The sequence below is a fragment of the Lutjanus erythropterus genome, chromosome 3 (assembly GCF_056507025.1).
Source record: "Lutjanus erythropterus isolate fLutEry1 chromosome 3, fLutEry1.hap2, whole genome shotgun sequence".
NCBI classification, from domain to species: Eukaryota; Metazoa; Chordata; class Actinopteri; order Lutjaniformes; family Lutjanidae; genus Lutjanus; species Lutjanus erythropterus.
Window position 1 is genome coordinate 36,614,720 of NC_139319.1, and position 26,919 is coordinate 36,641,638.

Below are 26,919 nucleotides of genomic sequence, written 5' to 3' on the forward strand. Positions count from 1 at the left end.
GTCAATAAAGTTTTTTTCAAATAAACACGGCGACGTCACAACACACAATGGCAGCCAGTGGTACAGCTGTAACGGTTCTCACTCCAAATGGGAGAAGACAAACTGTTAAAGTGTCTCCAAACACACCTTTACTACAGGTAACTTGTGTCTGAAGAACATTTAATGTTTTCTGACATAGAGGGTTTATTTCATCCTGTTCCTTTGTTATCAAACCAGAGCAAACTCTCAGTTAGCTCGTTAGGCTAACAGCAGTTAGCCAGTGACTGATCAGTTTCTGTCCTCCTGCGGAGGGAATTAAATGGTTTAGGTAACAACTTTTCATCTGTGACAGTCAGTTTATATTTGTCATCTTCAGGTGCTGGAGGATGTCTGCAAAAAGCACGGATTTAACCCCGACGATCACGGTTTGAAGTGAGTATCAGTTGGCTGATGTAGTTAGCTGTCACTGTACTGACATTGTAGCTAAATTAATGTTAGCTTTTCATTCCTGACCTGAGGCTACAGAGTACATCAGTAAGTACAAGTATACGTGTGTGCAGAATCAGGTTCAGTATTTTGTGTGTTAAGCTTTAAGTCTGTGAAGTGAACGATTGAACTGACATGACAGCTGATATTTAACCACCGGTTAGACCAGAGCTCCTTATTTATTTTCTCAGCCAAGAACCCCATACAAGATTAAATATAGCAAGATATACCAAGCTGAAACATACTCATGTATGTCCCTTAGAATAATTTGATGTAGCCGATTTCTTTACATTTCTACTTAGTTGTGTGAAAGAATAACATGAGAAATGCATGAGACAGATATTAGACATGTATCAGAAATATCTGCACCGTGTCAAAACAGAACACCCATAACATACATACACACAGATCAAGAGTGTGTGTTTCAGTCTTAGTGCATACATAAGATAAATTGCAGATTTTGATTATTTTGAATAATACAGAGTAGAAAATATAAAATGGGCTGAATAAAAATCTAAAAAAAGAGCAATAATAGGCCAAGTCTAGAACTTGAATATTATAGGCCTATAAAATTGTTTGTGGAAAGGAAACATTTTGCATAAATAAGTAATGATTGTTAAATTCCAATCAAAATCCAGGCTATAATAAAGCCTTTTATAAAAAAAAAAATTTTTTTTTCTCATGATCATTTAAATGAATCTGAAAACTTTTTATGGACCCCCTGGCAGTGTGCCATGGACTAACCCAGACCCCTGTTTGAGAACTGCTGAGTCAGACAAATTGTTACTGTAAGCAGCAGGATTATGTCAGAACTTGAGGTAAGGTTTTTAACTGTAAAGATGAATTCAAGCACTAAATCATCATTTGATAGAAGAAACTGACCAGTGCTGGATTTTGGGGTTTAATGCTGATAAAAAAAGAAATGTAATTGAGGCAGCATATTTTATAGTTTAACAATAAACTTCATCGGTCAAAGCAGTGTTGCACCGCTGAAACAGTAAACTACCACAATTTTTAAAAAATACTTATAAGAGATACAAATATGAAGATATAACTTGAACTTGAATAACTTGACTATACAATTTGAATTAAGATAAAGGATCAAATATACAAAAAATGTTCCCTTTAAAACAAAAAAAAAAAATAGGAACAATTACATTCTGTCAAAAAAAAAAAATCATACCAATATATCAGACAACTTGTTTTATTTTTAATGACGGGAAAACTAAGCAGCTCTAGAGGAGAAGAATTTATTTTTATTGTAATATTTTATCAAAGTTAATGGTCTTTATTTTCTTCATTGTATATGAAGGATGGGATTGTCTCATCATGCTCACCTGTCATCACCTCTCCTCTGTCACCAACTCTTGACAGGTTTCAGAGGACAACTGTTGACCTTACACTGCCATGGAGGTTTGCCAACCTGCCCAACAACGCTAAACTGGAAATGGTGACAAGTACAAGGAAACAGGCTGTAGCTGACAGCCAGGTTAGTTAAAACAAAGTGCAAGTGTCATCAATGTATGTGTGAAGCACAGTATGTAAGGCTATATATAGTGATTGTCTGACAGTGTTTTGTTATTAATGTATTGATGATTTATTTGTTGTGGTGTTTTTTTTTTGATGGCTGGAGTGGACTCTGGAGAAATAACAATATTTATATTACTAATAATTATGACTGTAATTTCACATAGATCAGTCAAAAAAGCTCAAAATATTGTATTAGTTAACTGTGATGTAGTGCCTCAGTATGCAGCTGTTCCACCAAGAGCCACTAGAATAGCTTCAGTGCTCCTTGTAGAGTCGTCATGATACCAGAATTTTAAAGTTTGATACAGTATAAGAAATGATACTTATATTGATACCACTGCAAAACAAGTCCTGGGCACCCAAAATAGGATAATTTTCTTATTTTTTTAAATTAACAACCTGTACACACTTTTGGTACTGAACACTGTCTGGTTTTGTTGCAAGCCAAAGTTTCAGGCAGGACAATAACGGCTGAATTGCACTGAAGTCATAAATGAGCACTTAAAAATTTTGTTTTTTTAGCTTTGGTACTTTCAGTACTATAAATAACATATATTTTATCAGTTTAAACGCATGATATTGAAAAAAATGAAAGTATTGGTACTTAGCTCCTTTAGATGTTTCAAGCCTCTAAACTGTAGGTGTTTAACACCATTTTCCCAAAAGAAATTGACTTATTTTGTATCACGTTTTGATCGTCGAGAGTGCTGTCAAACTTGACGGCCAAAATCTCCTACAGAACCTTTTTGGGCTGATGTCATGATTGCGTGGTGTTAGCTGGAGGCAAAATGAAGAAAAACCTGGAGGCAAACACAGAGTATTAGGCCACATACTCAAAGTAGAATATCATTTTCCGTGCTGTTTGGAGCCAGAATTGAAGTAGTGATGGTTCAAAAGTTTGATCACACTGCCACTTCCAATCAACGAAATGAAAAATAATGACAGCTACGGTTAAACATGATAAAGCAAAGGCTAGGAGATGTGTTCAAACCATGGCAAAATAGACAAAATTAAATCACAAAATGTCAAGAAAGGAAATACTCTCACACTTGTTTTCCTTTTTAAACAGACTAAAACAACCAATTTTCTCCTAATTCAATTTTCTCTCTTTTACTGAACTAAGATGAGCTTTGATTGCCATGCTAACTCCATAAAACACACTTCATTTAAACCTGACAAACAGAAACATAATAAAACTCACCAAAACTTGTCCAGTCTCTCCACTGTTCCAACAATCACCAACTCTAGTTTGGTCAAAATAAATCCTTAATTCACCATGTTAGATGTGAAAATAGTCTACAGTCATCCTCTGCCTCAGTATTCATTAATTTGTCATTTATCTGTATTATCACAGTATGACAATTAGAGCGTGTATGACAAAGATGTGCCTCACTGGATTATGTTGAGCTTTCACTTCCACAAAGTTAGATACGCACAGGTGAGATGAAGTGCAGAGAATCTGAGCCACATGTGCCATGATTGTGTCAGACAACCCTAAACTGGCAAGAGACAAAACTGCAGGAAAGAAAGGAAAAACCTCTGCTTCAGTAATACAATACACTTTATGGCGACACTGGTGCCAGAGTATCATTATTGTATCACATGAAACCATATCAAGATTTGTCCCACCCATAATTATGTTTGGGAAAAAGAATCCCAGATGATAAGTGTCCTTATTTTGCAGTATAAGTATTTTTTTTTTATTTCTATCAGCAGTATATGTGGGTTTTTATTGTCAGTACCTGGAAATTCATAAATTCTCCGTCTGCGTTCTTGTGTTCACTATGATGTGATCTGTATCCAACAAAACGCTTTGTTGTAGCTGAGCTGTAGTTTCCTATGACATCATGGCATCATAATCTAAGCAGTAAAATCACGGCTGGGTTTGATCTGTTGTTCTTGTTCATTTGATGGATGGTTGACTGTTGATACCTCACAGATTTTATATACTCACACACACTCACTCTTGTACCACACACACACACACACAGACACACACACACACTCAGGCTCCCCCAACCTTTACCTCAGCCAGACTGGTGTGTTAGAGTGTTTGGTGTTTGGACGTTGACAGCCAAGGCAGTCTTTTCATCTCTCCCGGTGTGCCGATGTGCAGCGTGCTTTCTGTGCTGGACAACATGGTTGTTCAGTAAACATAAACAAGTCGTAGAATGACTCAGAGAAAGAAAGAACAATAGAGACTCGCACTGATGCCTGGTGTTACTCATTTCCAGACTGAGGTAGACCCACATGTGCAGCTTAATCAAGTTCGATTATCAAAGAATTTTCTGTAGAGCCAAGAACTTACAAATGGCTACCTAGGGAGGTTTTGATACTAAGTGGTTTCTTTCCTGCATTTAGGGTAACCTTTTGCCACATAGTCCGAAAGGTTTTAGGTCAAGATATGTTTTGCATCCAACCATTTTTTTAACGTTTGCATCCGTATCGTATCTATTTCTGAGTGAAACTTGGGCAGTTCTTGGTTTTGGCTCGTGTGTTCAGTAGGAAATTATGGCGGTCTGTCAGGGTGCGATTTTTCTTGTATTGCGACTAAACAGTACACCAAAATATGTTTCTGACAACACAAACATTTCAAGCGCTAAATATGCATTGCGGGAGCAGAATCTTGATCCATAATGAGTTTCATGAACAAACTCATCGAGAATAACTTATCAATCACATGGTTGCCCAATCCTAAAGTGTACCCTGCTTTATGATCTATTTTACTCTGAATTTAACCATAATTTACAAAATGACCATCATGCTGTATCAAAGAAGACTTGAATCTAGTGATTGAGACCATTAACCCATAAGAAAACTGTTTACTAAGGTCATAAATCAAGTGAAAGGTAGCATAATTTTCTCATAAGAGTACATGCAATTGAACTTCTTGTTGCAACTAGTGGCCACGCCCCCCGCTGGCCATTAGAAATAATGCAGGTTGGCTTCACTTTTCAGGCCTGCTACCTCCATCCACTTATTCTACTGTCTATGGAAGGAGCTTCATGTTGAAAAGTGGGTACACTATAATCCATGTAATGCTACTTAGCTGCCTAATTAATCTTTACTCTGTGCTGCTATAAGTTGATAGATGGGTGGATGTTGTGATGTTATTGGTTGAAATTAGTTGGTTCAAGCCTAATATAAGTGCATTTCATATTTTGTTTTACAAGAAGAAAACATGCACAATATGACTGGGGATTTGATCTAAAAAAGGTTAAAAAGGCATTTTTCATTTCATTTTAACTTAAAAGGAACAAAAAAATTTAAAATAATTAAGACAAAGTCTGTGGGACACATGAAAGTTGTTAATGTGCTTACCCGCCTCTTTTAAATTGTTTAAATCGAATAAGGTCTTGATGTACATCCGTGCATTACTTCATAAGAAAAAAAGCTAAAATTAAGGAAAGTTATTTTATCGTGGTGGCTGAGGTTTTTAAGACACATATATCATGACATTTTGGACCAGTAAGTGTCCTTTGTCACATCTGCTACATTTTCTTCACAAGCTCTTACTAAAATAAATACAAAAACTGCCACAGAAAAACAGTTTTGAACTTCATTTGTGTGTGTTACTATGGTTTCATGTCCCTCAGGTGCGGATTGCACTACAGATGGAGGACGGTTCGCGGCTCCAGGGTTCCTTCTCCTGTGGACAGAGTCTTTGGGAAGTGCTCACACATTTCCCCCAGATCAGGTGTGTGTGTGAGTTTATATGTGGCTGTGTGCTCTTGTACGTCTGTGATCGTGAGGACCAAACCGAACCAATTTGAGAACATTTTTTCGCAGTTCTCACTGGGTTAAGACTCAGTTTTAGGGTTGAGGTTAGAATAAGAAGTTGCAGGTCTTCATGGAGTAAGAAGATCCGCTGGTTCTCAAAAGTGTTTGTCCTCATTCTGTACTCCTATTTCTAATATTTCTTTAAAAAATATTCTCAACATTACTTACCCATTACCCAGGACTCTCCTGGATAGTGTTGGCCAGTTTTAAGTATTTCAGCTTTTCTGAAAAAACACGTTTTATCTGTCACTTTCACATGGTGGACTGTTCTAAATACTACAATACCCATGTTCTTTGGCTGCTGTTGCTGAAGAAGCCAGTCAGATGTTGCAATTGGAGCCATATGGAATTGAAAACACTTCAGTTTTGCAATGGGTAAAAACAACAACAACAACAACAACAACAACAACAAAAAACACAGTGCCATAAAGTCTGGATTCATCTAAAGTTGAACCAGAATTCAAAAGTGAATTTATTTAAACTGTATATTGTGAAATCAGTTTTCTTAGTACTATGATATTTTGCTTCAGCCTGCTGTTACTGATGACGCATGTAACTCAATTTAAATTGTTTTTTTCTTAAATGCAGCTTTAGAGTTGCAGAATAATTTCTCATTTCATGGTTTTATCCAAGCTGCAGAAGTGCACCTTTGAGTGACCTTGAGTCTATGCAGAAAATAAATAGGACATTTACCTCCAGAATCATGTACCTACATGTTATTTTTAATTTATTTTTTACATTTATTTTTTGCTTTGAAAATTAGTTTGGTTATTTTGTGTTTTTTTTCTAGGGCTGCACTGAATGTCACTTTTTTGGGTTCAAAGCTTCCCTTGAAGTTTTTGAATGAAGTTTTGAATGTCTGTTGTCACATTTGATCATGTCATCACCCTAAAAAAATCCCTCGACAAATGATAAACAGCCTTGTTAATACAGACGTGTGCCTTTGTTTACAACAAGCATGACAGTCAAAATGTTTTTTTTGAAAGGCTATATGCCAACAAATATGGATTGAAATAGAATCTTTTGTTATATAAAAACATGTTGTGAACTTCTGTTCACAACTTCTGTTCATCTGTTTTGAATAAATTTTGACTTTGGACTTTTCAGTGCTCTGGAAATATTGGAAATGTTTTCATCACCCGTATTTGAAACAATCTTGTGCAGCCACCACTGAAATCTAATTCTACAAATAGTATAATACTAATAATATTAGTCTAGCTGTATCTTTATCTGTCACTGTGCAGAATGTCAACATTATGAACGGAGCTTCTAACTATTCAGTACAGCCATAGTTTTTTCCATACTTTTGCCATATTGTATTAGCCTATATATTAATCTCACACATCACCAGGAAGGCCCTAGAGATGGTCCTCACAAGTGTGGATTGCAGACATGTTCGTGTGTGTGTTTGCCTTTACTTTTCAGCAGGACAGAAAGTGAAGGTGACCATTGTGTAGGAATGTATGATGATGTCCCTTCTTCTCATTACTCCTCTACTGCAGTTTAAGCTTTCCCACACATCACCACCACTCATTCAAACACACACACATGCAGCTGTTACTCAGTAGTTCCAGCTGTGCGGTCCCAGGTGCTCGTGCATCCGTCCAGCCCTCATCTCATCTCTATTAAATGACATCACTCCATATCCTGACCCTTTTCCAGGGAAGTTACACTTCCATGAAATGAATATTAGCCCCACACCAACATAAAAGCTCAGGGAATGTTGTGAAGCACAGGGGGAAGCTTTGATTTTCAGAAATGAGGAGAACAATAGTAAAACATTTATGGTTCAATTAGTTTCTACATGGGATTGTGCACACATGGTTTACACATGCGGACAGCGTGCCACTGCATCACATGAGGTTTTATTGTAAAATCACAGAGCTGATTTCCTTGAACAAGGGAAAGTCACTTCTGTGTTTAGTTTTGTCGCTGTTAAAGTAAATGAAAATCATTTGCCCATAATTTTAATGTCTGTAATTCCTGTTGTCAACACCTGATTCCAGTGCGTTGGAGCTGTCTGAGTCAGGATCCACCCCCGTGTGTGTTTACATGAGAGACGAGGTATGCAGTGCTCCTTTAACTCTCCCTTTTTCAAGAGATGAAAGTGAGTTTTATGGTTACAAACCTGTGTGCGCGTGTGTTTTGGCGTGCGTGCGTGCGTGCGTGCGTGTGTGCGTGCATGTAGGTGAGTGGGGAAGAAGCACTCAAGAAGACCACTCTAAAGTCTCTGGGTCTTACAGGAGGAAGTGCCATTGTCAGGTAGGCTGCTTGTGTTCAAGATGATCTGATTGTGTACAAACATAAACAAACACTAACAATGTAAAGTTGAGACTTTATGCTTTATGATTAGGGATGCACAATATTATTGGCATGTCATCTGTATCGGTGGATAAAGCCTTTAGAATTAAATATTGGCATTGGCTTGAAATACTGCTAATTCTGTCGAAACGATGAAGCTTTAACTATTCGCACGAGACACAGGTAAGTCTGCAGTGTGGGTTTTTTGAAGTGCCTGAAACACATCAAAGTTCGTATTTGCAATGATTAGTCATGCGGGAGGAGCCAAATCACATTCCTTCATCACTACAAATTTAATTGTCCATCTTAAGCACTTTAATCACAATTATGACGAATTAGTGAAAAACAAAGAGGGAAGAAAAAAACTGTCTGCAGCAGTTTTCTAAGCATAAAGCATAGTTTTTTTTTATTTTGAAAAGCATTGTATTTTATGTGTCCATCTGCCAATGGCCCATCACAATAAAAACAGGCAGATTAATATGTTAATTCCACAACAAGAGAGACGTCTTTTGGTTTTGGCATCAGCAATCAGCCAAAACGAGCCGGAAAATATTGGCACTTCAGATATTGTCAAAAATCTTTTATCATGTATCATTATTTATAATAAATGTCATGGGCCTCACGCATGAATCATTTGTACCAGCAGGTTGTGGTCATTCATCAATGCATTCTTCCCAGTGCGTTTGTTCTGATTTTTGTTAAATCAGAATTTTAGAGTGCCCCAGACCAATAGGCACAAAAGAGAACTTGCATTTTGTGCCGTAGAAATGTTAATGTTAATAATGAGGCACAACCTGGCTGAACCTGCTGCACCCCCCCCCCCAAAAAATTGTTTTTTTCTTTTTGCTGCTCTTCGTTGATATTTCCTTTCCTTTTTCAAATTTCCTGATACGTGCATCCAATGTAAGATTGAACGCTTTCATGAAGGCTTATTATTTCCTTTTTTCTTAAAGGTTTTTACTCAAAAACAACAGAGCACAGGGAGACGAACATGGCAGAGAAGCCACTGAAACAGCTCCTATGCCGACGATACCTGTTGCCAAGGAAACCACACCTAGCCCACCATTTCAACCCGATCCTGCTCCGTCACATCCTGAGATGTTAACAACAGAGGTGCCAAGTAAAATTTCAAATCCAGATAGACCAGTTGAAGCCCACCGTGCACCACCTCCCGCCTCTGCCACTAGCACACCTCCTGTTCAGCAGGAAGAGGCTCCACACTCCCAGGATGCAGTTCAGCCAAAGTTTCCACCTGTGGAGAGGGCAATGCCAGAGGAGGATGGCGAGAAAGCAGGGCCGTCAGGGCTAAACTCTCACTCATCTTCCTCCTCCTCTGCCGCTCCCTTCATTCCCTTCTCTGGAGGCGGTCAGCGCCTCGGGGGTCCTGGGGGAGGAGCACCGGGGCGCTCGCTATCTTCGTCCTCATCATCCTCATCTCTATCAGCTCTGACTGCAGCAGTTGAATCACCCAAAGCCAAGAAAGCCAAATCCAGTCACGGTTCTAACACCAAGGTGAGCCACAACTCTGATTTGTCTGTACTGTCCATAAATTTCACAATTTGCATGTAGAGACTATGAAACTTTTAGAAAACAAGCTCAGCGCGGTTCATCAAGCAGTTACAGTTTGCCTGAGTTTGTCCAAGTTGGCTTAAAAAGTGATATGATTGAAAGCTACAGAACATCTACTAAATAAATGCTGTGGTGAGTTTGTTTTTCCATCTGTTGTTTCCAAAGTCAAGAATCACTCAAACCTCAGACTGAAAAATTTGATCCTGGTGTTTATTTGTCCAAGTATGGCTTTCAGTCCATTTTTTTTCAGCTTGAACAGAGAAGATATAGATCTGGAAAGTGGATTGTTTTGTCAATACATTAATACACATTAGGCCACCAGGACCACTTTTAAGGTCAACCAGTGTTGTCAGAAATTTTTATACCAGCCTCAAAAAAATCTTTTAAAAGTCCCTTTTGCTTATCCCATCGGCAGATTTTTTTTTTTTTTTTTAATTTCTGCATACTACAAAACATTAGAAGCTGATTCTTGACCTTAGAAAGAAATGTTGACAAAACATTTCTTTCTCCAGAGTAATTGAGTATAACATGTAGCCTTTTCTGCACCTTTCACAGTGCCAAAACACTGCCAACCAGCCAGATGAGGACATGGAGCAGGGGGAGGAGTTCTTGGAGGTAAACCCATTTTATTCTGGTCAGAGGTGTCTGACCTTTAACTTGTTACTTGTTGTGCATTTCTGCCTTGAATGAACAATATGAGTCAGTAAATCTTGGTGTTGATCAAGGTGTTGATTCCCTCTCAGACTACTAAATACAGGTATAATCATAATGTTTCAGTGCTTTAGATCACTGTCAATGACACTGTCAGCCTCTCACCTAGACAAAATAACTGTACCCCCTCCCCATCCCCAATCTACATTTTGTAACTACAGTTTCCATGATGCTTTGGGAGATGTAACTAGGAATAATCTTGACATGGATTCAGTTACTTAGCCGTGAGTTACAACTTGAGCCCAGCTTGTTTTAACCTATATTAGTTTGCATTCTTGCAAACTGGAACAATAATAAGTATTTCAATTACTTGCTAATAGCAGTTTCTCCTTGTAATGTACCCATGTTTGTACAGACAGTCACTTGATTACTTTGTTTGTCATGAAACCTTAAAAATGTCAGAAATTTGCAGATGATGACACATCTGCAAATTTCTGGAGTTTTGAGTAGCAAATGTTAAGCCTCTGTGCCAGAGACAAACAAGGCAAGAGGCATTATGTTTTCAGCTTGTCCGTCTTTCTGTCCTATTCTTAAAATATTCCAAGAATGCCTTTAGGGGATTTCTTCAAATTTAGTACAAAGGTCCACTTGGATTCAAGGATGAGCTGATTAGATTTTGTTTGTCAAAGGACCTATGTCGTCCCATTCTCACAAAACACATTTTTGGCCATAACTTGAGAATTCATACGCTAATTATGTCAAAACTTCAGCTAAATACCAAATATAATAAAATGATCAAGTGAAGACATTTTACATCTAAAAGTTCAAAAGTCAACTTCACTGTGACATCATAATGTTCAGCTCTCTATCAGTCCTCTGCACTCCTCTGTTTCTTTCTCCAAGCAAGTGCGTTTGTCACTGGAAATTCTTTACTGATGAAAATACACTTAATACCTTTTGTTAAATACCTTCTAAATCTCGAGTGCACATATTATATGAGTTTGGACAGACAGGGATGAGAACTGCAACTTCACTGGTTGGTGGAAGCAAGGTTTCTGAATTTTAAGTAGATTTGTTTATTTGCAGTCGATGCCTGTGTGTTCAGATTTGATTGCATTATGGCAAATCTTAGCCCAGGTCACAGCAATGTGGTACTTAGGGCTTTAAACTTCCATAATTACCTCCATGAGCTGTGTGTCACAGCCACTGCTGCAGACCGTGTTTATAAGCAGGGCTGTGCCAAATACTGTTTCTGCAGCTTATTATTAACTTATATACTTCACAGTTATTGTAATTATGAGTCAAATGAGAGACAAGGACAGGTGGGGAAACACTGTCCACTGCCATCCCTGCCTACAAAGTCTCAAAATCCAACTTGCTGAGTGAGTGTTGAGCAGTTGCAAGTGTGTAGGGAGGGTCAAGCTTGCACCTTGTCGCAGCTCTGTGTTCACGGGACTGCAATTGTGCCCAATTGAGACTAATTAAACACCATAGAGGGGATCAGTTTCTCACCCTTTACCAGTCTTTTACTTAGTTTTCGGTACAGCCAATGCAACGTCTCCTTCCTCTCTTCAGAAGAAAAAAAACAAAACAAAATGCAGCATTTGAATAGTGATATGGGTGTCGATTACTATGGCAACAGTAGGAGCTTCTGTACGTTCAGGTCAGCCCTGTTTATAGGCAGTGAAATCAATGGGCCAAACAATAATAAATGTCTCCCTGTTGTTTTTAGTACACCAGGATGCACCTGTCCCTCTCACCTTATGTAGTATCTTTGCCCCTATGCCCCCTCCCTCCAAAAAGATGCACCTCACAGTTTGAAAACCTTTGCTTTAGACGAAAACATAATTTTTTATGCCTCCATCCTTTAATTCACTCACTCACTATCTTTCTGCAGCCAGTAGAGAGGGAGCCTCTCATCTACCACCTGGACTCGATGTCCCATCACGCTGAGGATGGCGGGAATCTGCCCGACGAGTTCTTCGAGGTTACGGTGGATGACGTGCGCAAGCGCTTTGCCCAGCTGAAGAGTGAGAGGTGGGAGAAGGAAGTGACTGGAAGCAGCTGAGTGACTGTGGGGTCAGAGGACTGTGTGGGATATTTAGTATAAATACCTTGTTGCTGCAGAAACACGTCTGGATCAGATGTGTTCCTGCACTGTTTGAAACAGATAATTAGTCAGTTTGGCATTTGGTCCTGTGGTGTTTTTCGATGTATAACCCTTAATTGGAGAATACCATAGCAATGATGAGAGGCCATAGGCAGGGAGAACGCCGGGCATCACTGCGTGCGTTTTGAAGTTTTTTTTTTCTTTATTATGAGTTTGAAGTTTTTATTTATTTATGAGCGCTTCTTCAAACCAGATGCGGACAAGTTTACTCTGTGCTCTCTGGATGTGGCCACAGCAGACCACAGCTGCTGAGACATTGTGTGTGTTAGTAAACATGTTCTCATTTATAAGACACCACGCACACTACAAAAGCTTCTAAATATGGCATCCAGGGAGCAATTAGTGAGCCTATTCTGTGTAGACGTTTATCTTCCAGCCATCGACCAAACACCGTCAGGTCGAGACCACACGGCGTTCGTCCTTTAATCTCCGTCTACATTGACTTAGCTGGCTGCCTCATGGCTACGCTACTACCGTGTCAATGACTGCAATTACCAAGGGTGGAATTAAGCCGACCACAGCAATTCGTCTCGTGCCTCTTACGCGCGCGCACGCATGCACGGCCACACACGAGTCAGGGTACAGGATGAAACATTTACTGCTCATCTTTCCCATTGTTGACTCCCTCGGTCTGCTTTAATTTCACAGCTCGTTTCATGATAGCCGTGTCTTGTCTCTTTCTCCCTCGTTTCTCCAGGAAGTTATTGGAGGAGGCTCCACTGATGACTAAATCTCTGAGAGAAGCACAGATGAAGGCGAAGATGGAAAGATATCCTAAAGTGAGCACAAATGACAGACGCATAATCACCTGTTTTTAAATATGCGTGTCTATGAAATATGCAGATTTGAATAACCCGCAGCCACTGTGTGTCTCTCCAGGTGGTCCTGAGGGTCCAGTTTTCAGACAGATATGTTCTGCAAGGTTTCTTCAGGCCTCTGGAGACAGGTGTGTGTGTGTGTGTGTGTGTGTGTGTGTGTGTGTGTGTGCGTGCGTGTGCGCGTGTGTGCGTGCGCAGTGTGGAGAGTGTTCATTTCAGTTGGCTAGCCACAGGTATGGCTGCAATGTTCAAGCTACTTGCGGCTCCCTCACCACATTTATGAGCGTAGCCACACCAGAGTGACAGAGACTGCAAGAATGAGACAGGTCTGTAATTCCAGGGATTAGATCCACCTCAGCCCCAACAGCAGCACGACAAGCAGCAGAACAACACATCTGAGGGAAATTCCATTTGAGAAATGAGTTATACTCCACACTGTGACTGATGGATGTGCTCTGTGTTTGTTTTGTGTCCAGTTGGTGCTGTGAGGCATTTTGTCAGGAGCCACTTGGAGGATCCTCAGCTGAGTTTCTACCTGTGTAAGTGTCATTTAATCTCCCACAAAGTTTTTGCCCTCACATCGGCTATGATTATTATCTGACCAGTACTGGCTTTTTAAAGCCGATACTTTAATGCGTGATATAAGCGCATATTTCTGACATCTGACAAACACCCCCTCTGTAGGGGAAAAAAGAGGGAAAAAACAGACCTTCCAGATTGAAATTTGGCGCTAACCTCAAAAGTCAGCGTCTGTGATGGTATGGCAGTGTGATAGTGCCCATGGCACCATGACTAACTTCCATATCTGTGCAGACCTCTTTAACTCTACTCATTAATACAGGTTTTGGAGCAACATACGCTGTCATCTAGACAATGTCTTTTTCAGAGACATCCCTGCTTATTGCACTAAAACAATGCTGAGACACATTCTGCACGTGTTATAACAGTATGGTTTCATCGTAAATGAGTTTGGATACTAGACTGGCCTGCCTGCAGTCCAGACCTGTCTCTTGTTGAAAATGTGTGGTGCATTATGAAGCGTAAAAGTACGACAAGAGAGACACTGGACTGTTGAGCAACTGAGGTCAAACAAGAATGAGAAAGAATTTCAGTTTCAGAGCTTAAACAGTTACTATCCTCAGTTCCCAAATGCTTGCTGAGTGCTGTTAAAAGAAAAGGTTTTTTGGCCCAATCTTTTACAAATATGTTCCAGACATCTAAAGTTAATCAGTTTGAACATTTAATTTGTTTGAACTGTATTTAATTGAATAGAGGCCAAGAAAATTTTGCAAATCATGTCATGTTGTTTTTATCTAGGTTTTACACAATGTCCCAACTTTTTTGGAATTGGGGTTGTTTTAAAGATGCTTGCAGTTTAACAATTAGCATGTCTGCAAATGTTTGTCTCAATATTCTGTCAATTTCTTTAAATTCATTTTGTTCGGTTTAAATCTCCAGTATCAGTAATTATTTCAGTATAGATTTTAGTGAGATAATGTCCCCTCCCTCTAATGCCTACCCTTTTTGTTTTTGCTGAAAACTTTTTTTTCAGTCATCACTCCCCCAAAAACCATTCTGGACGACCCTTCAGCTACACTGTTTCAGGTAAGATCCCCGTCACGCTCCCGTTTCAGTCTTTAGACAGCACTTCTTTAAACCGTAGTAATAAACAGAATGATTTGACTCAAACAAACCACATCACAGTCAAACTCCAGAAAACAACAACAACAACAACTACAAAACTCCTCCTTCCCATCTTTGAAACTATCACAACACACACACACACACACACACACACACACACAGACTGACTGTAAAATGTATTGGCTGGTCCCTCGCTCCTCTTCAAAGCCCCACCACATTCCCGTTCTCCCCCTCTTCTCTCGCTCCTACACACTCTCACACTTGTTCCCCCCTCTCCACTGTCCTTGACCCCAGCTGGGCTTGATTTTTCCCAGACTGGCACATGGGGTTAATACAGGCCTCGCTTTGATCTTGACACACACGCACGCACACACATACACAGAGCAATGGGCAGCCTTGATGCTTTGTGAGTTCAGAGCAATTCGAATAACGAAACAGTTGAAAGTGAAGAGACACAAGACAAAACGTTACCCTCACCCTCACGCTCTCCTCGTTCTTTTATTTTTAGATTTTTTATTTTAGAATGACTAGAGCGTGTTCGTCGTCTTCTTTGTTTTCCCTTTTCACACTTTGACTCGAACTTAAGTACATGAAAGTGGATGCGGAGGAACGAAGGGGAGGAAGAGAAAGTAGTTTGAAGTGATATCCTGTTGTGATGATGAACAAGATTCAGCTCCTCAGAGGGACCGCTATAAAAGATAACAATCCTCAAAAGCAGAATGTGCGTGTGATGGTGTTGGGTGTGTGTGCACCCTTTTGGTGCCCTGATCTCTCTGAATCAAATCTGATGTTCTGATGCAAGTCACCCATCTCCCTTTGTTTTTCTTTTTTTTGTCCCTCCCTGAACTCTACGTGCCTGTTTATCACTACGCATCCCTCCCTTGTACCCCAACTCTAGCTTTCTGTCTCTCTTTTTTCCTCTCATTCACACCCCACCAACCCCCACCCCCACCCCCCCATCCACCACCACCACCTCCACCACTACTGTCCCTCTCTCTGACCCTCTCTTGTGCCTCACCCCCCTCCCCTCACCCCCATGTCTCTATCCATTAGGGACTTAAAAGCGGTAAAGTGCACAAAAACAAAATCTTTAATCCCCTTGGTGTCTTCACACACACACACACACACACACACACACACACACACACACACACACACACACACACACACACACACAGTCTGGCTCTGTTTCCCTGTCTATACATCAATCTTTGACACACACACACAAGGAATCTTTTATCTTTTTTTTTGTCATGTCACATAGACATGAGTGCACATGCATATGTACTCTGTCTCTCTCACATTCACACAGACACACACTTTAATCACTTTGTGTCATGTCAGGAAAGGAATGTTTCCCAACCCAGAAGCCCTTTGATACCAGGCGTCCCCTCCCTCATCCGTCTCTCCCTCTGTCTTCCATCAGGATCTGTCTCTCCCTCGCTCCATTCCTCTCTCTTATATATTTTTCTACAGTCTCCCTCTCCCTCTCTTTCCCTCTCTCTCTCTCTCTCTCACACACTCACACACACACGCACACAGGTCTTGTCCAGTTGCCCTGTCTCATCCCGAGTGGAAGTGCCGCTGCCAGAGGGAGCAGGATAGCAGGAATGCCGGTTGTTTCACTGTAACACATTGTTTCCTGCTCACAGGGCTGTGATAATAGCAATTAGGCCAGTGTGTCCCAATTTAGCCACCAGCTAGTGAGGGCAAAGGGGAAGGGGGGCAGGCAGATAGAGAAAGAAAGGACAGTGTGTGTAAGACAAGTTGTAGTGGAGGGTAAACCCACCCTACTCCCAGCAACAGTCATGCTACCATCTCTTTTTACACTGCTGATTTGAAGCAGTGTAGGGCTGAGCTACATGGAAAATGTTTCACGGATGGCACCAGCACTACAGCTAATAGTTATTTTCATCGCAGATTAGTCTGTCAATTGACCACCCTCTGTTATCGTCTACACCTGTCAAAATGTTCATTCTCACATGACACACATGTAGTTTACTGTTATAAAAGTGGCAGATTAACCTTTGAAATTCTCAGTAATTTTAAATATAAATAAACATAAATTTTTGATTTCAGGCAGTGAGATAAAAGTGGCTTTAATTTCTGACTTAATTTTACCAGCTGTAAGGACACATGATGCAGATTTTATTACCTGTAGATCCATATTTGTTTAAAACGACCTTGTTTTGTTGCAAGCATTCTCATTTTTAAATTAAAATCTTGTAAAATTGGTCTTTAAATGCAACAATGCAGAGTAATTAAACATGCGAGAATTATAGTTGTCAAAGTCTGAGACTGTGGGCCTCCCCCCAGACAAAACTTGAAAAAACCTGCCCCCCTTAGTTTACTTGCTTTATTTGACTCAATTCCTGGATGTCTATGGGATCATGATTATGTTATTAGATCCAATAGACACTCAACACTTGAGCCAAGATGGCCTAATTTGGCTGTTTTACATAACTTCAGACTACACCAAATACATAAAGAAGGTCTGTTCAAATGTATTTATTAGTTTCTGACTCTGGAAAAGTGGTAAAAACAGTAAAATTCCCCTGCAACCAAATCGCACACATTTAGGCTATTCTATGCGATCTCTTTTTGATAACTAGAGTAATGACAATGTAATATTTTTTTTCAATTTCCAGTCACTGAGCCTCCCCTGAAACTATTTGGGGCCCCCTGTGGTGGCCACAAGTGCACACGCATCCATCCATCATCCACACACATGCAACCTCCTGTATGCCAACTCTCTGCCAAATTTCAGCCTCATAGATAGAGAGTTGTGGTTGTATGTAAGTGTATGTCTGTGTATCTGTGTGTGTGTCTTTCTACAACAGCCATTTATGAAATGATCCATTGTGGCTTCCAAGAGTCTCTGTACTCTTGGGCAAATAATCCAGCCAATTAGTCAATATGTTTCAGTAATACATAGCTGACTAGTTATAGATAGGTCCCACACAGCCTGCTTTACCTTGTTCTCGACTGTTGACTCAGAGTTTAGATGTTATTCCCCTTTTTGTTAAAGGGCACATGCCCTTTTCACCAATCGGCACAAACAGTTAATCAGCTTATTTTGTTTAAGTCTGTGAATCTGTTTGGAAATTATGCACCTTTTTGTGGTAGGCCACTCTCATTGCCACAATACTTTTGTTAGCTCAAGAAAGGGTTATTGAATCTTTGTCAGCTGGTATGTCAGTGTTTCTGTCTGTTTAAAAAACTGTTAACTTGGACGCAGTTCTGGAAAAATCAAACAACTGGTATTACTTCAAACAAAATTATGATAGATGATATAATAGATGTACAAGATGGCAGAATCTAGGTTTAATCAAATGTATTGTGTCTGTGAGAAAATGCTGTCATTGTTTTGTTCTGAAGAGCAGAGGAAGACTGTGGCTATAGAGATGGGTAGAGATCAGTTTCGCTGTTGGGAAATGTGGATTCACTTGATGTTCTAGACAAGAGATCCATGGCATAAAAATCAGTACATCTTCAACAATACACAGTGTCTGTAAATAGTATTCAAGTCCCAGCCTTTAATAACACTGATCAAAAGGTTTAAAGTTGTGTAATAAGATGAATGGAGATGACATGCTAAACAAAATAAAAACAAAATACACAATCAAATCCATGACAAGGTTATTAAAAACATATCAGGGGGAAAATCAAGAACACATTCAGGGAGCACAATATCAAGCACTGTAGGCACAGACGCCTCTCAGTGTTGAAACAAAAAGGGAGAAATGAGAGAAATGATAAAACGCAAAATTCATTGTAATTGCAATATCAGTCAAAATAATCACAATTAGATATTTTTTCAAAATCGTTCAGCCCTAGTACACACAGTAGATGTTGGCTGGCACACCCCCAGGTTTAAGAAGAAGCAGGAATACCAGTGCAGAAAGCTAAGCAGTGTATTGCTGTGGACAGGGTCAGCAGCGAAATGTATTTCAGCCACCTAAAAAACTCAGTATCAGTTTAAGTGCATGCTGTATTTTGAATATTTTCTCTGCTTTACCTTGCTGTCAGACAGCCCTTTGTGATGGGAAACCACCGTCGTTTAAGCCAAATGTCGCTCTCTCCAAAGCCACCGGACTCCATTGGAAAGAACAGCACTTTTACCTTGCAGAACATGAGAGTTGCTTTTCTGCTGCTGCCTCAGTCTGTTAGTTTGTGTTCTTATGTCACTGGTGATTTAAATGCTTAGTTCAGATTCACAAAAGTCACACAATAAAACAAACAAATTGATCGAGGCAGCGGCAGACTAGCAACTCTTGTGTTTGTGAGGTTAAATCACTGTTTTTTTTGTGTGTGTTTTTTTCAGTGGAGTCTGGTTGCTTTGAAGACAGCAGTATTGGCTTATACAACAGCTGTTTGTCATTGGAAAAGGCTGACGGCAAGAGCAGTAAAAATATTCAAAATAAAGTGTACACTTATATATGCTGATACAGATCTTTTTGTCGGCTAAAATGCTTGCCTGGTTTTGCTGCTAACCGTGTCTGTCCACAGCATTACATTGCTTAACTTCCTACACTGGTATTCAGATCCGACTGCCTATTGTAGGTAATGCATTGACTATGGATGAGTATCTCATACAACTCCACTTCAAAACTGAACTGACCCTTTAAAATTGAAGTACTTCTACTATGTAATACTTTTTTGGTTTACATATATTTAATATGTAATTTATAACACACATGATCATATTCATCTTAAGGTAGTTATACATTTGAGGACCTTATTCACTGGAAGAAGGAGGATAAAAGCAGAAATTATATTTCTCTTGAGAATAAAGCTGATGTTAGTCCCCACTGGTGTTTTTTGGCCACATGATGACTTCCAGCTGAAAGTGGTTTTACCTCTTCATTATTACTTTGTATTTCTGCTTACATGCTCTCCTGTGCTGCTCCTGTGTTTCTGTGATCGTACACATGGGTAGAAGACTGCGTGTTTTTCTTAAGCTAGTTTTGTTTGTCTACTTTCTATTAGAGTCCCACAGACATGTGCCCTGCCTGTCTGTCTGCGTTTCTACCTCATAATTGTATGGTTGATAATATCTGCCTGCCACCGGTCCATTATAACCATTAAGACGTTCACCGGAGAGGAGTGTTGTGCTTCGGGGGTGAAAGTGTTTTCACTAACCATTTGATTGGAGCTCATTTTGTGGTCTGCTTCAAAGAACCTCGGTTACTGGTTCCGATCCCCGAGCAGTGAATCATCTTCAGAAATGAACTTGACTTTGGCTTGGATGTGGCGGCAGCACTTGGGTTGCGTGTGGCCAGAGGCAGTTTTGTTTAGATTTTTCCATGTTTTGCAGAAATTGACTTGTGTGCCAAACATTTTTGATGGCTTCTGTTCACTTCTCATCCTCCTCCTCCTCCTCCTCCTCCTGTCTGTGTCTGTCTGCAGGCCAACCTGTTTCCTGGTGCGCTGGTGTACTTCGGCTCAGACGTTAAGACAGGTTTTTGTCTTTTCGGTTCTTTTCTTTCATATGCTGATTTTGAATTTAGATACTGGTGTATTACTGAGGAATGTAATATAACAAAACAATAGTTTACTTTGTGTGACTTTGTGTGGGTGTGTGTGTTTGATCTGCAGATTTTTACATAAAGAGGGAACTGCTTGAATCCTCTGTCTCGGCCGTCCAAGCAAATGAGTCCATTGCAAGGTATGTGTACACGTGTGTGTGTGTGTTTTAAATGTGTGCCTGGCCGTGCGTGCATATGGGTGTGTATATGCACTTGTATCCCGCGGCAACCAGCCTATTTTCCTGTCACAAAGCTGTCATCATTGGAATCCCTTTGAGGTTCTGCCTAAACAGCAGGTGCCCCCATGTGCCCTCATTTCCTCCACACATGCACACACATAAACACACACACACACTTAAACCATTTTCCAGTCCTTCTAAAGATAGAGCCCGTTTCCCAAAAGTGACCCCCACCTGTTGTCATTTTGCTTTTTTAACAAGGTCATCACTCCTCTTTGGTTACTTAACTTCTGGCACAGATCTTGGTGCACAACAAGGCTGCTTTAAATCGTAATTTCTCAAGAAAACCACAAAAAAAAAGACCCAACGAGCATCTATCCTGGTGACACATTTTTTTAAGATGTCAACCTTTTTTTGTCTTATCCCACCCCAGCTGCATGCTCCAGTCCCCATCAGCCCCCTCCACCTCTGCGGGCTCTGACGAGCCACTGCCTCCTCCAGAGCCGATTGCAGACACCAGCAGGACCACGCAGGATGAGCCAGACCCGCCTGCACACACCCAGGCTGCTAAACCTACCAGATCTGACCCGGGCAAGGTGCCCAAGTGGCTCAAGCTTCCAGGTGAGGGCGAGGCAGGATGTAGAACACTCACATACTCATTTCAGTCACTTTCACACCTGTGGTTTAGTTTATTTGATCTGGACCAAGCTTTAGTGGATTATCTGCACTACACAGAGCCATGTGGTGAAATCAGTTTCTGGTGACAGACAGTAAGTAATGCAGCACTTTACTGAACTTCATGTGTATATTTATCTTCTCTGGTGTCACAAAGAAAGAAGTGATGATGAGAAAATTACTCTACTTGAGGCTGCAACTGAACCTCATATGCCATAAATGATGAGTCGGCTGGGGGGGCGGGTTGTCCGCTAATCACAGGGATGGAGGTTGAATCCTGTCCCAGTGCGCCTACGTGTTACCGTCATTATGAAACGATCCTGCATTATTATATAGGCCCTCCTGTATTGGCCTAAATATAAACCTGTTGACAAGATGATCCCCCTTCACCCCCAACTCCTTTATTCCAACAGGTATTTTTGGAAAAAGTGAAACATGAAATACATCCATTAAAGCAGTGTTTCTCAAACTTTTAACAACGCAGGATTTTTTTGAGCAGACCTGAAACATGGCTTGGTGATGTGCTTGAGCCAGTCCCACAGACCGACCCTCCTCTCACCCTCCCCAACGATCAGTTATGAACGTAACTTAAGCGACTCTGTTAGTCCATATCAGCCCAACAGTTCACTTCAGCTCGCTTTAGTTCCAACAACCCGACACAGAAGAAAGAGAAATGCCATCCTGTCACCATCCTCTGGATGCGGTGGCTCAAACATGTCTGGGCACGTCCAGTAAAGCTGCTAGACGGGGCGTCTGTGTTTCAGGTTGTAATGGTGTTTGATACTGAGACTACAGAGTGGACAAGCCCCGAGCATTTCAGAGCAGAGAAAAAAATGTTAATTTTAACGTGATTTTGAGACCTAAAGTTATATACTTAGCAATATTTTTAATCATTCAAATTTGGCTGGGTGGTTAATAACATATGTCTCTGGTTCGACAATTTCAGAACACACATTAATTGTTGCTTTATATGAACTTCATGTAGCCACGACGACTTGTGCTCACCTCACGTTTCATTTTCAACATAACTGCTCGAAATATTCTCCTGATCCACACTTCACTTCATAACAGTTCCTGTTTGGAGCCACAGTTGTGTCATTTTTGAAGCATCCATTTTCAATCTCTTCATTTTACCTTTGTTTACTATCTTGCCATCACAGCTTAGCCCATAGCTAACAGTAATCATTGGTGATGAATGCGTGCTGTAGGCATGAATGTGACCATGTAAAGACTGATATTGAAACAAAAATACAGGATAGACCAACCATATTTTAAGTTACATTCCAGTATTCTCATATTTTAGGGTTTTTTTTCTTTTGAAGGTTTGTGGTATTTTGAAAGTTTTTAAATAGATCTATTTCATTAAAGAAATATATATTTCTGTCAGTCTTCTGTGTGCCACTAGAGGGAGCAGGAATGCCAGCAGTGGTACTCGTACCACAGTTTGAGAATCTGGTCATTAACGCAGTTCACATTAAATGGTCGTAGTCCAGATTTTCCACTTGCCGACAGTTCTTTGAGATGACTGATAAAAGCCCACAGATTAGAGGCAAATTAGCGTCCGCTCTGCATTTTACTCAAGCGGTATGTGTGAACTGTTCAAAGACACTTCCAGAGAGCTTGTCAGTGCCTTGCATGTGCCCAGAAGATATCATGCAAGCTTAAAATCCTGGCATTGTCAGGGATGGGCTGGGAAGCCATCCAGTGAGCTACAGCCAATGAGAGCAGACGTGAGCAGACGAGCAGGGGAGGGATGGAAGCGGACTGGGATACAACAATAACATGCTACACTGATTCTTCAATATTTATAATTTAATGTCACAGTGTGAGTTCTTGCGATGGTACGGGATTCCTCAGGTGAAAAATCTTGTGTTTGTTATCACCTGTCACTGGTCTGTCATATAATGTGCAAACCACAATGACTATAAAATTCCATACAAGACAGAAAGTTGTGTAGTGTGAACAGTACAGCGATTTGATGACTTTCAAAATCAAGTATGCATTACTCAAACTCTCCTGTCAGGCTTTTGCAGGTGAGTGAATGATTTTCTCTGGCTGTTTTTCTGACTGCCTTTTTGGGGCAGGGCAAGTTTATCTATATAGCTCCATTAAGACACAAGGCATTTAAAAGTGGTGTACAGGAGCACAGAAATACAAAAGCAAGCCAATAAATGGTTAAGACATAAAAACAAAAGTGAAAGCAAAGGAATTTAAAAAACAGTAGCCACAGATTAGTTAAACAAGAAGTTCTGTATCTATTTCATTGGAAAGTTGCAGTAAATAATGCTGTTTTAAGCCCTGATTTAAATGAGCTGACAGTTTCAGCAGTACTCAGATATTCAGGAAGTTTGTTCAACAGGTGGGAAGCATAGAAACTAAAAGCTTCTTCACTTTGCTGGAAACAGAGTAAACCTGTTCCAGATGATCTGAGAGGCCTGGGTGCTTCTTAATGTACAAGTACCTCAGAGATGTGTTTCAGCCCAGGGCCATTTAGAGCTTTATAAACTAGTAATAGGATTTTAAAATCTACCCTTTGACACACAGGTAGACAGTTTTAATGTACTCTACTCTCTTGGTATTACTGAGGACTCTGGCAGCAGCATTCTGGATGAGCTGATTGATTTTTTTTTTTTGCTGAGACCTGTAAAGACCCTGTTAAAATAGTCCAGCCTGCTGAAAATGAAAGCATGAACAACATTTTCATGAGCTCCTCATGATGACATTCTGTGACACTGGTCGTACTCGGCTGTTTGGCAGATGATGCGTTCCCCGGTCCATTTCCAGACAGGAGGTGTTTTTCTTCTTGCCAGGAATTTATTACCTCCACAGCAGGAAAACAGTCTTACTCAAGCCTTTAGAAGCTCATCAGTCAAACTGGTCTTGTACCAGAACTCTGATTGTTTAGGCTTCAAATATAATACGACTGCCACTTTATCAATCATAATATTATCTCATAATCACGCCAGTACAGTAGCTGATAGAGATGGCTTCATTGATATTTGACAATCATCAGATTGCTTTATTAGCTAATTGAAGCACACATCTATAAAATAAAACAATACCCTTTCCCCACAAAATAACAATTTAATAAAAAAGAAATATATAGATGAATACACAAAAATGTTAAATACACAATAAATAGATAAAGTTCAATTAAAGGTGGGTCTTGAGTTTGCTTTTAAAAATAACACACTCTGTCTTCAGGTAGGTTGTTCCACAGACGTAGACCGTAGTAATAAAACGACCTCTCACCGTGGGTTTTTGTTCTAACTTTGGGGATGGTTAAAAGGCCACTACCAGAAGACTTCGGGGTTTATAGGATAAAAGCAAATCCGATAAATAAGTAGGACCATTAAGAGCTTTATAAACCAATAAAAAGGTCTTAAAATCAATTCTGAAGCACACAGGGAGCCAATGCAGAGACTTTAAAATTGGTGTAATGTGCGCTCTCTTTCTGGTCCTCGTTAGAACACGTGCAGCTGAGTTTTGTAATAATTGTAATTGAATAATGTTCTTCTTTATTACAGTAGTCAATTTTGCAGGTAATAAAAGCATCACTGTCTCTGTGTTGGCTTAAGAAACGGCTGCGCTCTGGTGATGTTCTTAAGTTGATAAAATATCTTCAAGGTTTTTCACGTGTTGACAGGGTTGTAGCGCCAGTTCTTGCAGTTTTGTGTTAAGTTTCTCTCTCTGAGCTTCAGGATCAATAATTAAGACCTCGGTTTTGTCCTGCCTGAGTTGAAAAATGTTTTCTACCATCCAGGACTTGATATCTAAAATACAATTAAAAAGGGCATCAATCGACACTGAGTCATCAGATAACACATCATCTACAGACTATTTTGTTTTCACAGCACAAACAAACAAGTCCAACTGAAAACAGTTTTCGGCCCAGCCTAAATAAACCAAACCAAACAGGCAAACGCACCAGAGTTCATGTGAACTGCGACCAGGATAGATGTGAAAGCACCATTGCACTCGCAACACAGAAACAAGTATTTCACCCCTCCGGCCATCGTACCCGGAGATCTCTTCCTATTTTTTTTTTCTGTAGAGAAAGAACAGTCGTGGTAAACACACACACACACACATGCACACAAACCCCAAAACCACAGTCAATAGGAAATGGCCCCTTTGAAAGCAGAATTCCTCATGACTCAGAAGATAAGGATGCATGTTAGGATGAACCAATTAGTTCAGGATGGTCACCCCCTCCGGCCCAGGAGACCACTACAGACACTCGGGGCCCAGCAAGAGAGCCTGCTGCTGGGCCACATCACACAGCACGAGCCCCTGTGGTCTGTCCAGGCATGGCGCTTTTCTGTTGTTCTATTGTGGTGTTTCTGGTGGTCACTGTATTGATGTTTTTGTTTAGAATAATGCTCCCTTTTCTCCCTCTTTCTGTCTTGTTTGTGTTTTTGTGCGCTTTTTATTTCTGGCTGATCTCTGTGTGTGTCCATGTGCGTCTTTTTAACAAAGTTGTGGCTGCTTTCTCTTTCATGAGGAAAGTTAAAAGAAAAAGGCTGAGGGGAGGGGGGCTGAATCGGGAGTTATAGACTCCATGTGTGGAATCCTGCAGTACACAGGCAATTTCAACACACACACACACACACACACACACACACACACACACACACACACACTTACACGCACACTATCCAAGCCTTTTGGTTCATCACTGAAGATGTTTGGTGGTTTAACCTGTTTTATTAAAGCTTAAGGATCCATAAAAGGAATCAAGATTAGAGCCAACACTCATTCAGGTTTCAGCTGTCTGGTGTTCTTCTGGCACGCCAATAAAGTGCATTTGAATAAAACCTTGAGCTCTTTCCTGTATCATGACAATCAGCAGTGTCTCGATGCCGTGTTGACAGGAGTCACATGTTGCTTTTGTTTTGAAAAAGAGCCTCTGGATGATGTGCTGCTTGTTTTTAACTGATTTACAATACATGCATACACAGGTCTGTATCAGTGTTTATGTTGTCCAGTATTTTTTCACAGAACTTAATGCAGATGTTGTGCACTCATGTCCTCATGTCACACAAAATATAAAGTTACAGCCATGAGACTGTTGGCTTAGCACGAAGAATGGAAACAGAGGCAAACAGCTCGCCCGGCTCTGTCCAGTGGACAGACATGAGAGTGGTTTTTGCAAAAATATAAAGCTATTAAATTTGGCAGAAGCATTAAAAATGTTACGTACAGTGCATGTGTGTTGTTTACTGATTGTCTGAACTGTTAAATGCTGTCTCCTGTTTCCCACACAGGTAAGAAATAAACCTGCTGCTGTGTGTTGATGGAGGAATTACCACGACAGACGTCTGACAAGCTGCTTGCAGACTGAGTAGAGCACTTAAACCTTTGCTGCGCTTTGATAAAGGCTCAACTTTGTGACTGCAGTGAACTTAATCCATCGTGGTGGAAGCCTGCACTTGCGTAGGTTGTAAAACGGTCAAAAATAATGAGATGAATGATGGAGTAAATAGTGAATATTTCATTGCCAAGAAGATGTGTTTCATTCCGGTTGGAGGAGAGAGTGCTGAGGAGGCTGTTTTTATTCAGCTGGTGATATTGTAGTGCCAAGTGAATAAAGATTGTTGTACTAAAAA

The 26,919-nt window shown here is 40.3% G+C and overlaps 1 protein-coding gene across 1 annotated transcript; it reads left to right on the forward strand.

Annotated features, from left to right (window-relative positions):
- Positions 1 to 26,919, forward strand: aspscr1 (ASPSCR1 tether for SLC2A4, UBX domain containing). Its single transcript, XM_084715998.1, has 17 exons — positions 1 to 137; positions 356 to 411; positions 1,840 to 1,954; positions 5,592 to 5,692; positions 7,782 to 7,839; positions 7,964 to 8,037; positions 9,030 to 9,588; positions 10,201 to 10,260; positions 12,194 to 12,333; positions 13,164 to 13,245; positions 13,346 to 13,412; positions 13,761 to 13,823; positions 14,837 to 14,889; positions 20,338 to 20,389; positions 20,527 to 20,596; positions 21,069 to 21,256; positions 26,578 to 26,919. Exons 1-17 carry the CDS (start codon positions 48 to 50, stop codon positions 26,586 to 26,588), a joined length of 1,839 nt encoding a protein of 612 aa, XP_084572124.1. The 5' UTR covers positions 1 to 47; the 3' UTR covers positions 26,589 to 26,919.

Coding starts and splice junctions, on each gene's coding strand:
- aspscr1 (XM_084715998.1), top strand. CDS start 48: ATGGCAGCCAGTGGTACAGCTGTAACGGTTCTCACTCCAAATGGGAGA. Junction 7,840..7,963: donor GTGTTTACATGAGAGACGAG/GTATGCAGTGCT, acceptor GCGTGCATGTAG/GTGAGTGGGGAAGAAGCACT. Junction 20,390..20,526: donor CGGCTCAGACGTTAAGACAG/GTTTTTGTCTTT, acceptor TTTGATCTGCAG/ATTTTTACATAAAGAGGGAA.